This window comes from Melanotaenia boesemani, chromosome 19 (genome assembly GCF_017639745.1).
Source record: "Melanotaenia boesemani isolate fMelBoe1 chromosome 19, fMelBoe1.pri, whole genome shotgun sequence".
NCBI lineage: Eukaryota > Metazoa > Chordata > Actinopteri > Atheriniformes > Melanotaeniidae > Melanotaenia > Melanotaenia boesemani.
Window position 1 is genome coordinate 28,592,727 of NC_055700.1, and position 14,975 is coordinate 28,607,701.

At 42.9% G+C, this 14,975-nt stretch overlaps 1 protein-coding gene across 1 annotated transcript; it reads right to left on the reverse strand.

The window, feature by feature from the left end:
• Positions 1-202: 202 nt before the first annotated feature.
• spra (sepiapterin reductase a) lies at positions 203-14,711 on the reverse strand. The gene is made up of 4 exons (XM_041969593.1): positions 14,625-14,711; positions 11,225-11,641; positions 3,300-3,590; positions 203-2,173 (listed from the first exon to the last, which is right to left on the reverse strand). The coding sequence occupies exons 2-4, from the start codon at positions 11,538-11,540 to the stop codon at positions 1,983-1,985; spliced, it is 798 nt and encodes a 265-aa protein (XP_041825527.1). The 5' UTR covers positions 11,541-11,641; positions 14,625-14,711; the 3' UTR covers positions 203-1,982.
• Positions 14,712-14,975: the final 264 nt, after the last annotated feature.

The following is a 14,975-nucleotide window of genomic DNA, read 5'->3' on the forward strand; positions in this document are numbered from 1 at the left end:
AGGTAGAGAGGGGGTCTGCTTACTGAAGCCAAACTGGGAGCTGGCTGCACAGACAGGACTAACTGAAACTTCTGCCTCCCAGTCTGAGAGTGAAGTGCTCTGTTGGGAAAATCTGGAACTCTGAGATTTTTAAGATCCGGTGGAGCTTGATAATGGAAGATTAAAATAGACAAGTAAATAAATAAGTCATAATTACATCAGTATTTCTGTCATTTATACAGCCATATAAAAACAAAATTATTACAAAAATGTTTGGATAACAGCTTCAGGTAAACACATACATATTATTAAGTCTAATTTACTTATATAAAATATATCTAAATATGTATATTGAGGAATATTTGAAAATACACTGAGTGGGAAATTAAAATATTCTGTCTTACTAAAACCTCCACAATAATATGTCAGATATTACAATTACTTAATATCACTACTCATGAAAAGCATCAGAGTAAAGGACCCTAAAATCAAAACATTATTATTAAAGAGAATGAATCTGTACTTTCTAACCTAAGTCACAAACAACAGCAGTAATGTCATAATGAATGGATTCATTCAGAACAGAGATACACACTGAAGAACTATAGAGATTATGTATTAAAGACATATCACTGCAAAGCCACAGCTGGTATGACAGAAGTAGTTTTAAAATGAAAGAATAAAGCATAAAGTCAGATGTCATAAATTAATCCCCACATCTTTGTCTGATAGTGCTGAAAGTTTAAAGACATCAGGTTTCATGGGGTAGTACCCATTAGTTACTAAAAAGCTAGAAAAAGCTACAGTTAGCATGCTAATCGTCCTTTTACACCTCTGCTTCTGCTGTGACAGGTGTTTGATATCTGTTGGTGTTGTGGTAATAACCTCAGCTTGAAGTATTTGATACTTGCTGGATCTTCCTTTTTCTCCTTGTATTTCCTGTCTCTCTACTCTCACAATTTAATTAATTAAGACCTACAAACGACAGATGTTTAAATGATGAATAAAAGATACTGAACGTCTCGTCACGGTTGGATTGAAGAGTAGGAAGTGCTGTAGGAGTATGAATGTGTAAAAGGACTTCAAGGGGTCAAAAAGACTAGAAAAGATCTGCACAAGTGTAGTAAATTGACCACTAACAGCAATGATAATAATATTATACTTGCTGCAAAACATAATAAAATTTATGACAAGTGAAGCACTGTTCAGTGAAATGACCGGAGCACAATGACGAATATAGGCTGTTAGCAAACAGAAAGTAGAAATAAACTACAGATAATTAGATTATAACTGTCTGACTGCTCCAGAAACAACAAATAAGATTTTTTCTGAAGCAGTTTTTATTAATTAAATTTAAAGGTTCAGTGTGTAAGAATTACTAATGTATAGTTGTAAAGATGGCCCTAGAAATTAATTCAAAATACAGCCCCTCACAGGACGGCAGCTCAGAGGTTGTTTGTCCATTAGAGACACCGTAGTAAAAATGGTGGCACAAATATGGCAGCTGCCATATATATGGACCCATGACAAGTAGATATAAATGGTTCATTCTAAGAGAATAAAAACACAAATTAGTTAAGTCATTAGACACCAACAGAAACACTATTTTTAATGATAGATTATGTTTCTGATATTGACCTTTAATTTGTTACACACTGCTCCTTTAAACCAATTTTTGGCATTCAGTGTATACAGAAAAAAAATTAAAATAAACTACTCAGAAAGTCAATAAATGAATATTTGATGGACTTTTTGTTGTAACAATGAATCTTCACTGTTGGAAGTCTGTTTATTTTTCTTTTAAATGGAACCCTATTTGGAAGGAAATATATTTGTGGGATGAGCAGCAGAGTTAAATATGTGGGTTGTGTCCATGAAAAACTGTCCAGATCTTCTCTGCCAAACAGCTGATTCTGCTGTTGACTCTTGTTTGGTGTTGTTTATTGGACTGGACAACTGAAGTCTGAAGAAACAAGGCATGATGGCAGAGATCAACAGTGATTCTACACATCGTACACATCAATGTGAGCTCCTGATGTGTAGCTATCTTCTAGCAGCACCTTCATCATCTTGGTACAGGATGCCTCACAGGTGAGAAGCTGACCCTGAGAAAACATGTCTGAAAACGACTTCTTGATGTTGGGATCAGCTGTTCTGGATCTGGCCTCCACCTGCATGGCTGTGTCTAGAGGACCTGGTTTAACACAAAAATAATCAATCAATCAAATCAATCAATCAAATCAATCAATCAAATCAATCAATCCATCAATCCATTTCTTTCTGTGCAAATCCACAGTGGTCCAAATCAAATTGGCAAATAAAACATTTTAAAACCATCAAAATATCTAAAATATATTATTATATAAATAAAACTAATAACATTTTAAAGCTTTAAAACTCAAAATTATTACATCTTTTCTTTCTACCCTTTCCACTGAATACGAACTTTTTAGTAAACATGATTTTCTCCTAACCTCAAATTTATTTTTTAGATGTTTTATTATTTCTATTTTTCTAATACATTCAATACGTTTCTGATAATAAGCATTGTTTTCATTTTCCCACTTTATCAGTCAAGCTAAATAGTACCAGTTATAGCTTATAGTCTCATGTGGTTTATACGATTAACATTTACCTTGGCTTTAAACGTAATCATGTAATGTTTGAAATAACTCAGGTTGTCTTTATTTTTATAAGATTAAAAGAATATCCCTTTACTCGCAGTTCAGTGCAGTTGTTCACAGTGCAGTACCTTAGTAGTATTACTGTCCATTAGCAAAGACACGCTAGCTTTAGCTCCGGAGAGGCTAACAACTAGCATGAGCAAGTTAGTGACCTACTGGATTAGATACTCCCTCTGGTGGCTGTTACCTTGGATAGGCTGAATGTCTGCATGGACAAGCTGGCAACCATTATACTGAAGCTGACAGCCAGCAAAATAATCTACCACTTTGGTTGCCAGCATATTAAAGCTAAAAGAACTAGCTGCTGCATTAGCTGCTTTTCTGTCTAATGGTACATTACATGTGCTGATGCCACCTACTGTTCACCTACTATTTTTCCTTCCTATTAAAAGGGAGGTTTTCCTCTCCACTGTCTTCTCATGCAGCTCAGGAAGGAAGGAAGCAATGAGAAATCAATGAGATTTGATCCAATCTGTTGGTTTACTTATATGAACACAGTTATTCAAAATCAGACTAATTTGGATTTGTTTTAACTGGATTATAATTGGTCTGCGTTTACTAGCTTTCTAGACGTTGATGTTGTCTGTTGTTTTTGTGTATGAGAACCATAAGCTGCTCTGCTGTTCCCTTCCCTACCTGGAGAGTAGTTGAGCACCCGGAGATTCGGGTCCTCCTCAGCCAGCACCCTGAACATCATCTCTCGGGCAGCTTTGCCAGTGCAGTACAGCACCCAGGAGCATAAAGGTTGCAGGGCGCACAGTGATGTGATGTTGATCACGGTCCGCCGCAGACCTAGACGCTGAGGAAAAGCTTGCAGGACTCTGGCGGTGAGGCAGAGGGTCGAACTGACATTCAGAGACAAGTAAGAGTCCACCTCAGCCATGTCAGTGAAACTCTGAGCGTAACGGGACACATCACCCAAAGAGGCTGTGGAAGAAAGAAAAAGGGAGGTTTAAATACAACGCAATGTTTTTAACTCAAAGCCTAAGCCTGCTGTGTGGCACTACAGAGGACAATGGCTTATCCCTTAAAGTTCGGGATAAATATGAAAAGTCCAGTGTGGTCTCTAGGAGAGGGACCAGACTAAATAAGCAAACTACTATGATGCAGTACAACAACGGTTCAGTGATTCCCTTGGCTGGACGCGGGTCACCGGTGCCCCTCTCTGGAGCCAGGCCTGGCGGTGAAGCACAGAGGCAAATGCCTGGTGCCTGGGTCTTTGCCCTTGGGGCCTGGTCTGGCTAAGCCCGAAAGGGTAACATGGGACCCCCCTCCTGTGGACTCACAACCTGCGGGAGGGGCCGTAGCGGTCAGGTGCACTGCGAGTTCAGCAGCGGGGACCCTGTGGGTCCAATCCTCAGCTGCAGAAGCTAGCTCTAGGGACGTGGAACATCACCTCTCTGGCGGCGAAAGAGCCTGAGTTGGTGCGCAAGGCTGAGCGGAGCGGTTCAGACTAGATACAGATGGACTCACCTTGACGCACAGCTTGGGTTCTTGAACCAGTGTCCTCAAGAAGGGCTAGACCCTCTTCCATTCTGAAGTTGCTCCCTGTGAGAGCTGCTGAATAGGTGTGGGCATACTCATTGCCCCCAAATTGGCACCTGTACGTTGGGGTTTACCCCGTTGGACAAGAGGGTAGCCTAACTCCGCCTTCAGGTGGGGATATGGGTCCTGACTGTTGTTTGTGCTTATGCACCGAACAACAGTTCAGAGTATCAAACCTTTTTGGAGTCCTTGGATGGGGTGTTGGAGAGCACTCCTTACGAGGACTCCCTTGTTCTACTGGGAGACTTCAATGCTTACGTGGTCAATGACAGTGAGCCCTGGGGGGCAGCGATTGGGAGGAACAGCCCCCCTGACCTGAATCCGTGTTTTGTTATTGGACTTCTGTGCTTATTAAGGATTGTCCATAATGAACACCATGTTCGGGTATAAGAGTGTCCAGATGTGCACTTGGCACCAGGACACTCTAGGCAGCAGCTCAATGCAGAGTTGTCAACTGATCACCACCTGGTGGTGAGTTGGCTCAGATGGTGGGGGAGGATGCCGGTTAGGCCTGGCAGACCCACACGTGTTGTCAGGGTCTGCTGGGAATGTCTGGCAGAGTCCCTTGTCACAAAAAGCTTCAGCTCCCACCTTTGACAGAGCTTCAACCATGTCTCAAGTGACATTGTGTCTGAGTGGGCTGTGGTTCGCGCCTCTATTGTCAAGGCAGTCAACTAAAGCTGTGGACGCATGGTTGTTGGTGCCTGTTGCAGCGGTAATCTCCAGACTCATTGGTGGACACCTGCAGTGAAGGGGGGAAGCAGTGCTCCACCAACACTGTATACAGTGCGGATGGGGGGCTGCTGACTTTGACTTCGGACGTTGTGGGTCCATGGAGAGAATACTTCAAAGACCTCCTCAATCTCACCAACACATCTTCCAACAAAGATTTTGCCAAACCCGTCTAAATGTGTTTTGTGGACTTGGAGAAGGTGTTCAATCGTGTCTCCTTGGGAATCATGTGGGGGTTGCTCTAGGAGTATGGAGTAACAGACCTTGTACAAGCTGTCTGGTCCCTGTACAACGGGTCCCAGAGCTTGGTCCACATTGCCGGCAATAAGTCGGATTTGTTTCCAGTAAAGGCTGGACTCATCCAAGGCTGCCTTCTGTCACCCATTTTGTTCATTACTTTTACAGAATTTCTAGGTGCAGCCGAGATGTTGAGGGGGTCCGGTTAGGTGGCTTCAGGATTGGGTCTCTGCTCTTTGCAGATGATATGGTTCTGTTGGCTTCATTGGGCCGTGATATCCTAGCTCTTGCTGGAGTAATTTGCAGCTGAGTGTGAAGCGGTAGGGATGAGAATCAACACCTTTAAATCCGAGACCGTGGTCCTTAGGGGAGTGTCCTCTCTGGGTCGGGAAAGGGGTACTACCCCAAGTGGAGGACTCTCAATTTACTGGTCAATCTACTTTCCTACCCTCACCTATGGTCACGAACTGTGGACAGTGACCGAAAGAATGAGATTGTGAATACAAGCGGCTAAAATAAGTTCCTTCTGCAGGGTGACAGGGTATTCCGTTAGAGATAGGGTGAGAAGGTCAGTCATCTGGAGAGGCTCAGAGTACAGTTGCTGCTCCTCTGCATCAAGAGGAGCCAGATGAGGTGGCTCGGGCATCTGGCTAGGATGCCTCCTTGTGAGGTGTTCCGGGCATGTCATGAGACCCCGGGAAAGACCCAAGACACACTGAAGGGACTACATCTGTCAACTGGCCTGGGAAGACCAGCTCATCCCTCTGGATTTGTCTGGATGACCTGGCGGAAGTGGCCTGGGAGAGGGAATTCTGGACTTTTAAGCTTAAGCAACTGCCCCTGCGACCCAACCCCGGATAAGCAGAGGAAAATGGATGGATGGATTACAAGATTCTAACATTGAATTTTTTTTTACAAACTGCACCTTTAAGAGACTTTATAAAACAATGACAAAGTGTACAAAAACACTTTATTAGTCCTTCATCTTAAGTACAACATTAATTAAAACAAGCAATCAACAGATGATACAAGTCCACAATTTAGAATAATAACTTTTCATGGGAATATTGATCAGGGCTCTAGAGTGCGACCGCTTTGGTTGCACACATGATCAAAAATTTGTTGAGTGAGACTAATATCTTTTCTCAGTCGCACCGGTACACCTAACATTTCTCAGGTGAAGGACTTTAAGTATCTCTAAATGTTTTTCTTTGTATTCTGTGTTTCCTGAGCTTAAGGAAGAATAACACTGTGATAAAAAAAAAAATAAAAACTAAGAGAAGGGGTGGGTCTTCACCTCTTATAGGCTTTGATCCACGTCTGTATAGTGTTGTGTGTTGTTTAAAATTAACAGCGCTGCAGAGAGAAAAACGGTGGCGATTCAAACCGTTTCTTCCAACGGTTGTTATGGGAAACGTGAGATCGCTAGTTAACAAAATTGATGAACTTCAGGTGCTAACCAGGTCTCTTAAAGAATACAGAGAGTGCAGTATTATGTGCTTCACCGAGACATGGCTGCATGAAAACATCCCAGACTGTAATGCGTCTGTACACGGCTTCAGGACGGTCCGTGCAGACCGCAATAAACAACTCAGCGGGAAGCTGAAGGGAGGTGGAATTGCGGTGCTGGTAAACCAGCGCTGGTGTCATCCTGAACATGTCACTGTTAAAGAGAAGATCTGCAAAAGAGACATTGAACTGCTAGCTGTGAGTCTCCGCCCGTATTATTTACCCAGAGAGTTCACATGCGTTATTCTGGTAGCGGTATATATATTACCTGGTACTGCTCCAGACGCAGCCTGTGATGTCATTAACTCTGTAGTGGCCAGGCTTCAAACACAACATCCAAACGCATTTGTGGCGATCTCTGGAGATTTTAACAACATCTCCCTCTCTGCAACTTTACCAACTTTCCAACAGTTTGTCAGCTGCTCCACCAGAGAAAACAAAACGTTGGACTTATTTTATGCAAATATTAAAAATGCATACAGCTCCTTTGCCCTGCCACCTTTAGGAAGATCAGACCATAACCTAGTTCTTCTCTCCTCCTCCTACAAGCCCATCGTTCAGCAACAACCAGTCATTAGAAAGGCTATTAGAACCTGGTCTAATGAAGCTGAAGATGCTCTGAGAGGATGCTTCGAGGCTACAGACTGGAACGTCCTATGTGAACCTCATGGAGATGACATCAATGCCTTGACTGAGTGTGTGACAGATTATATTAACTTCTGTGTGGACAGCACCGTTCCAACAAGAACAGTGAGGTGCTTCCCCAATAACAAACCCTGGATCACCAGTGACCTGAAAAAGCTGCTGAACATCAAAAAGAAAGCTTTTAGGGATGGAGACAGGGAGTTATTGAAGTCCACACAAAAACAACTTAAAACACAAATGAAGAAGTGCAAGGAGGACTACAGGAAGAAGTTGGAAAGTAAGCTTCAGAAAAACAATGTGAGGGATGTGTGGTCAGGAATGAAGAAGATCACTGGCTTCGGGATAAAGGAGGATCAGACTGATGGAGGTCTGGACAGAGCGAATGAACTGAACATGTTCTTCAATAGGTTTAGCTCACCTCCTGCTTCAACCCCAACTAGCCACACACCCTCCATGAGCCCACAGCTTTCCTGTCACACCTCCACTCTGTCACCCTGCAGCTCAGTCAAGGACCTGGACACAACCTCATCTCCCTCCACATCAGGACTTCCTGAAACCTCCTCTGCCTCCACCTCCACTCTGTCTGTCTCCTGTAACCAAGTCATGCAACAACTGGTGAAACTGAACCAGAACAAGGCTGCAGGTCCAGATGGTGTCAGTCCCAGAGTTCTCAAGACCTGCTCAAAACAGCTATGTCCGATTCTCCAGCACCTGTTCAACACCAGCCTGAGCCAGAAAAGAATCCAGTGCCTAAAAAACCACAACCAGCTGAACCAAAAGACTACAGACCAGTCGCCCTGACATCTCACGTCATGAAAGTCCTGGAGAGACTCTTACTGGCTCACCTCAGCAAGCAGGTGAACACCTTTCAGGACCCATTACAGTTTGCATACCGTAATGGGCTTGGGGTTGAAGATGCCATCATATACCTGCTTCAGAGAGCCCACTCTCATCTGGACCAGTCAGGCAGCATTTTGAGGGTCATGTTCTTTGATTTCTCAAGTGCTTTTAATACGATTCAGCCTGCTCTGCTGTGTGAGAAGCTGCAGAAATTCCAGGTGGATCCCTCCACAACCACCTGGATTTACGACTACCTCACAAACAGACCACAGTTTGTGAGACTGAAAGGTTGTGTGTCTGAGATGGTGGTCAGCTGCACTGGAACACCACAAGGGACTGTACTTTCACCATTTCTATTCACGCTGTACACCTCAGACTTCCAGTACAACTCTGAGTTCTGTCATCTGCAGAAATACTCTGATGACTCAGCAGTTGTTGGGTGTATCAGTGATGGACAAGAAGCAGAGTACAGAGAACTGGTCGGTCAGTTTGTGAAATGGTGCGGTGACAATCATCTCATCTTGAATACCAAGAAAACAAAGGAGATGATTGTTGACTTCAGGAGGAACAAGAACACACATAGAAGTGTTTCCATCATGGGAGAGGAGGTGGAGGTGGTGGAGGAATACAAGTACCTTGGAGTTCAGCTGGACAACAGACTTGAGTGGAAAAGCAACACTGAGTACATTTACAAGAAAGGTCAGAGCAGACTCTACTTCTTAAGGAAGCTGAGATCTTTTAACGTCTGCACCAAAATGTTGCAAATGTTCTACAGGTCTGTTGTTGAAAGTGCAATCAGCTTTGCAGCAATCTGCTGGGGCAGCGGCATCAGAACCAGAGACTTGAAAAGAATTAACAAACTGATCAAGAAAGCCGGTTCTGTGCTTGGAGTAACTCTGGAGCCGCTGGAGTTGATCATCAAAAAAAGAATTCTGTACAAGCTGATGAAGATAATGGAAGATCCTTCACACCCTCTACACAACGCCATGACGAAACAACAGAGTGTGTTCAGTGGGAGGCTTGTTCAAGTCCGATGCAAGACAGAGAGATACAGAAGATCCTTCCTTCCAGCAGCTATCAGGCTGAAGAACAAAGCCCTTAATTAATTAATGTGATTGTTTAAAAAAAAAAAATACTACTACTACAATATTGAATTTCCCTTTGGGATTAATAAAGTATTTTTCATTCATTCATTCATTAGACAGCCAGTACAACAAAGAACGACACAGACGAGAACTGCTGAAGCTGACATTGATTGTAAAATGTAGAATATGGTGGAATTTGCTCATACATGGTTGTCATCGATTACCCTCATTAATTTAATAGTTTTTCCACCATGCCTGAGCAACATGAAGCAGAAAAGCTGGATGAGAGCTGAATGTGTTTGAAATGCTGCAATCCCCCGTCTACATGTCGTCACCTGCACTGACCCAGCTCACGTCTCCCCCACAAGTCCAGCAGTGGCTAACAGATTATAAAAAAAAAAACGCTACGCAGCTCTAGAATATAGATATGGTGTTAATGTTAATAAAACCTACAGAGAATATGGGACCAATTTCAAGCTGTAATACGACTCATAAATTCCTACACTGACGGTTGATTCCGCTTGTTCAGCTGTGCATGTTCCCGCGATTGACATGACGTCGGTGTAACACCGGAGCAGGAGAAAAACTCCGGCTGCTCCTTGCTGGACCACAAGTGTGTCTATTTTCACCTCCCTGGGAGAGTTTTAAAAAACTTGTGATATTTTTGTCAGATTTTCGGCTGGTTGGTGTGTTTTCCGACGCACGCTCTCTGTCCAATGATGTAAGTGTGCTCACCTGTGTGTGCACGCTGTGTGTGGCATCAGGGTGGGACTCAGAGAGAAGCTATGGCAGGCTGTCATGTAAATCACATCAATAACGTCAGACTGTTTAGTTCTTAATAAAAGAAGAAAGTCTTAGCTTGTTCTAGAAGAAAGCGAACCTGAAATGACTTCTGTTGTAACTTGCTGCTGTAAACCAGATCAAAGTAAATTGACATGATCCAAAGGCCACCACCCCTCCCCCCTCAATTTAATGGTGGGGGAAACACTGTAGCATAAGAGGCTGCTGTGTGTTTAAAACAAAACCGAATAACAAAAATCCTGGATGTTTCTGGCTGTTTGAGTAGCCAAAAACATGGTGTGTAATAAAGGCAAATAGGAGCTGCCTTTCACAGAATTCAAGTCCAAGTAGATAATTATGAAAAAGATTAAACATGAATCCAGAAGAGGGAAATTTGCTAGAAGCAGCACAACCTCGTGAAATATTTCAAAGTTTGAAAGGACTTAATGCTTCAAATAAAGAAAAAATGTTTTTCTAAACCCCATTACTGTTCACAATAACTTAAATAACCAACAATGTCTATGTGTAATGATCAAAAGACAATCATTAAAATGTATAAAAATGAGCTCTTGAGAGAGAAAAATTGGGATGCACTTCAATTTTTTGCTGGTGCACCCAAATAAAAATGTAATGTGCACCAGCGCAAAAAGTTAGTCTGGAGTTATATTAATGTAACACTAAGTTCAAGGTTCCACCTGTTTCAGCAACGTACAGACACCAGAGCAGCGGTGCAGATGAAAGTCCATCAATATGTGGTAACACCTCAGTAGTTAATATTTAACCCATTTCTGTGACCATCAGCAGAGTTTCTGTCTTCATTTTAACCCTTCTGTGGAACTGGATCACAAAATGTAAAAATGGTTATTTACAGAACAAAAGTATCTAAGTTCCAGATTTCATTCCTCGAGAAAGTAAATGAAAGCTTGATACACACACACAGATAGACTGTAGTGTGTGTGTTTGAGTGTGTTCATTTCATTTTTAATAAAGAAAGTTTAGGGGCTTATACACTTCTTTTGGTTTATTTCTGGTTAATCGACTTGTTGGAGAACAGCATGTTGTAGAATAAATACCTTAAACATTGAACAACATATGCATCCAGAAGTTTAAAGACAAAAAATGTTCACCTGTTAAGGTTATTTGAGGTTAATTCTAAATATATATATACATATAAATGTACGGTCTTACCGGCGTTGTTGACCAGCATTACGTGGTCTATGTGTTCAGAAAAGGCTTTTTTGGATGTTCTGATGATGCTTTCCAGTCCCTCCATCTGTCCGATGTCTTCCACCACGATCTCCACCTTGAGGCCCGCTCTGCCTGCCTCTGACTCGGACAGCTCCGCCTGCAGAGCCCGCAGGTCGTCACCGGAGCGGGCCGCCAGCACGAGCACCGAGCCCGGCTTCACCAGTCGGGCTGTCTCCTTCGCCACCGCCCGGCCAAAGCCTCTGGAGGCGCCGGTGATGATGCACAGCACCCGGCCCAGGTCTGTGGTAGACTTCATGGTGTCAGGGATGAGCAGCTCAACGGTGGATGAGGAAAGAAGGCGAAGCAGCGGGATCGATCCGGTGTAACTGTTGTCCTGGCGGGTCTACGGTGCGTTAACACTAGAAGTCCCAGGAATTTTGATATCTCCCTAAAGTCCCAGAGAAGGGTCGAAAGACCTTTAGTCCAAACTGACGACTCTGCTGGCAAAAATTAGCATCTCTTCATTTGTAAATGCAGCCATTACCTGAGGAATGCACCCATTGCATCCAGCCCCTCCTTGTTACCTTGAAACGTCTGGTAAATTCTGTGGCAGTGGGGGATGGTGGGCTGAGGGGGATAAATAGTAGCTAGCTTCACCTCGAACAAATAGAAGGAAGCAAAATGCAGAGGCGGCTTACAACTCAGCAGGCATTGGACCTGATCCTCAGCGATACAAACCCTTGTGACTCAGATGGAGAAGAGATACAAATTCAGCTGGATTCGGACTCTGACTCTGAGCAGTCTTCAGGTAAGATTTGAAACTATTATTGAACTTTTTGGTATGACAAATTTCTTTCTTTCTGCTTTGTCCTGTACTGTGAGTTGCAACACTGGAATTTCTCCATTTTGGTACAAATAAAGGATTTTTTTAATCTTATTTCCAAAACATCCTATTTTCGTCCTCTGAAATTGTGAAATTGTTTACCTTGCAGATGATGAGACTGCTCCACTGCCAGAAAAGAGGGCTCGGTTGGGAAGTGAGAGGACAGAGATGGCTAAAGATGGCACAGTGTGGCATGAAGAACAGCTGGGGACATGTCTCAATTTCACCCCAATAGAACCATACGGCACAGATGGAGAGCCAACTGCTAAGGCCAGAAGAAGTATCCGGACTCGTCTTCAAAGCTTCTTCTGTTTTATAACACTTGAAATGCTTCGTAGCATTCAAGAATGGACCATTCAGCATGCACGGCAAAAGGAGCAGGCAGATTGGTTCATGAACCTCCCAGAACTAATGGCATTTATTGCAATTATTATCTTGCGGGGGGTGAAGAAAGTTCCATCACTACGTGACAATTGGTCAGCAGAGCTGGGAAACCCACGAATCATTGCTACTATGGCCCGAAAGCGCTTCCAAAACATCATGCAACACCTACGCTTTGATAACATGTTCACACGCAGTGAGCGAGTGGAGACAAATAAGTTTGCTGCAATTTCTAATCTGTGGGAATCTTTTGTCAATAACTGCATCAGATCTTATAACCCTGGTCGACACATCACTATTGATCAACAGCTTTTCCCGACAAAGACTCGCTGCAGTTTTCTGCAGTACATTGCAACAAAACCGGACAAATTTGGCATTAAGTTTTGGCTGGCTTGTGACTTGAAATCAAAGTACATTTGCAATATCCTGCCATATCTTGGCAAGGACCCCAGTCGTCCCAGTGGAGAGAGACTCTCTGAGAGTGTAGTGATGAGGCTGATGGAGCCGTTCATGGATAAGGGCAGAACTGTAACAACAGACAATTTTTTTACATCGCTGTCCCTTGCGCAACGACTGCTTAGCCGGAAAACCACCATCCTTGGCACAGTCAACAAGATTCACCGGGAAATTCCTCAGTCAACTAGACTGAAGGACCACACTAAATTCACCACTCGAGTGTTTTCCACCACTGGTGCAACACTCACAGTATATGCGCCGAAACGGAAAAAGACTGTCTATCTTCTCAGCAGCATGCACAATGTGGTTGAGACTGAGAATACCACCAAAAGGAAGCCAAACACTGTCACACAATACAACACCACAAAGTGTGGTGTGGATGTGATGGACCAGATGGTGCGGGAGTACAGCGTGCGTGCAGGAACACGGAGATGGCCAGTCGCCGTGTTCTACAACATGATCGACATGGCGGCACTGAACGCTCATGTTCTTCATAAGGAATGCACCGGAGTGCAGGAGAGAAGAGTGGACTTCCTGGTTGAGCTCGCGAAAGAGTTGGCCAACTCTCATGTGAGTCAGAAGAAGGCACATAAGGAGCAACTGCTTCAGCAGCAACCTCCCACACCTAGCCCTGGGAAAAGGGCAAAATGTCAGGTCAACCATCGATGCAAGAACAATTGCGCAACTGTAAAATGTGTTGACTGCTACAAATACACATGTGGCAAATGCAGGATGGAGATACCATGGAAGTGCCAAGCATGTTTGGACTTAGCACAGACGGACTGCTGAAAGAGCAGAAAAGCCATTCACACAAGGGCATGCCACTGTAGCCTTGTGTAAATATTTGTGAAATTGTTTCATTACTTGCATTATTTTAACTGTTTTGTTGTTTTTTTTATGACAAAAATAAAAAGCATTGGAAAAAATTCACAGTTGTTCTTTTATATCTTTGTCATGTTGACATTTATGCCCTCTTGACTTAGACACTAATGCTTCTGGACATTTTACTCACAGACCCTGCCTGTACCACCACAATCAAAAAATGTTCATTTTAAATATTCAAAATTGTTCATTGCTTGGGCTTTTTGGACATAAGGTACATGAACATTGGGTTAGAAAGTTTGAAAAATTGGTCAAAAATTTTGAAAAATTTGTATTTTTTCATTTGTATGAAAAGAGGAGAGCTGGACCTTTTAAAGTGATTTTTAAAAAAAATATGAATTCATCATTTTGTCATATCATTCTAAATTGTTTGCTTTTTTATTGAAGGCCCACAATGATTATCTTTTTTTTTTCTTCTAAAAGCACACAAATGTGTCGAGGAGGTATATATCATATATCATATCAAATATATTTTTAATTATTTGAAATATACCAGAATGCAGGAAAACCTTTCTGAATCTGTTTGAGGTCTACTCCAATCTCATACTCAGGGGACCAAGCAGTGTCTCAAGCCAAGCTTTGGGCAAAAGTTGACAGTCAGGTTTCAAGAGTCTACAGTGTCTCCCCTAAGTATGCGCCCTCCTGGGGTGTGCCAGTAATTGACTCGTCTACAAACAAAAGAAGCTGTTCACAGCTTAAGACAGGATTTTAGCTAAAATCCTACTGGTCAATCGACCCATCTCTGGGTTGTAAAGGTAGAAAGGTCAATTGACCCCTCTCTGGGACTTCTAGTGTTAAGCTTCTTCTTTTGGGGTTTCACTGCTGCTCGTCTGGAGCTCCACTTGTTGCCTTGTCGCCATCTCCCGGTTTTTAATCTCATTAGTCTCGACCAGCCCGGAGGGAGGCGGAGCATCACTGGGACTAAAGAAAAGGAAAAACAGCGTGAGTCAGTTTAACCTCCATTAAATTCAATTCAGCTTTATTTAGCTTTTACAGACACAGTCCCATTTAGTCCGGTTCACGCTAGTACAGTTTTAATCCGATTAAAACTATTACATTTTTTTATCCATATTAGTCAATGATTAATAATTATATGCTTATGGTCATATGATATTTGTCCAATTTATAACTGGGAGACGCTGTCAACCA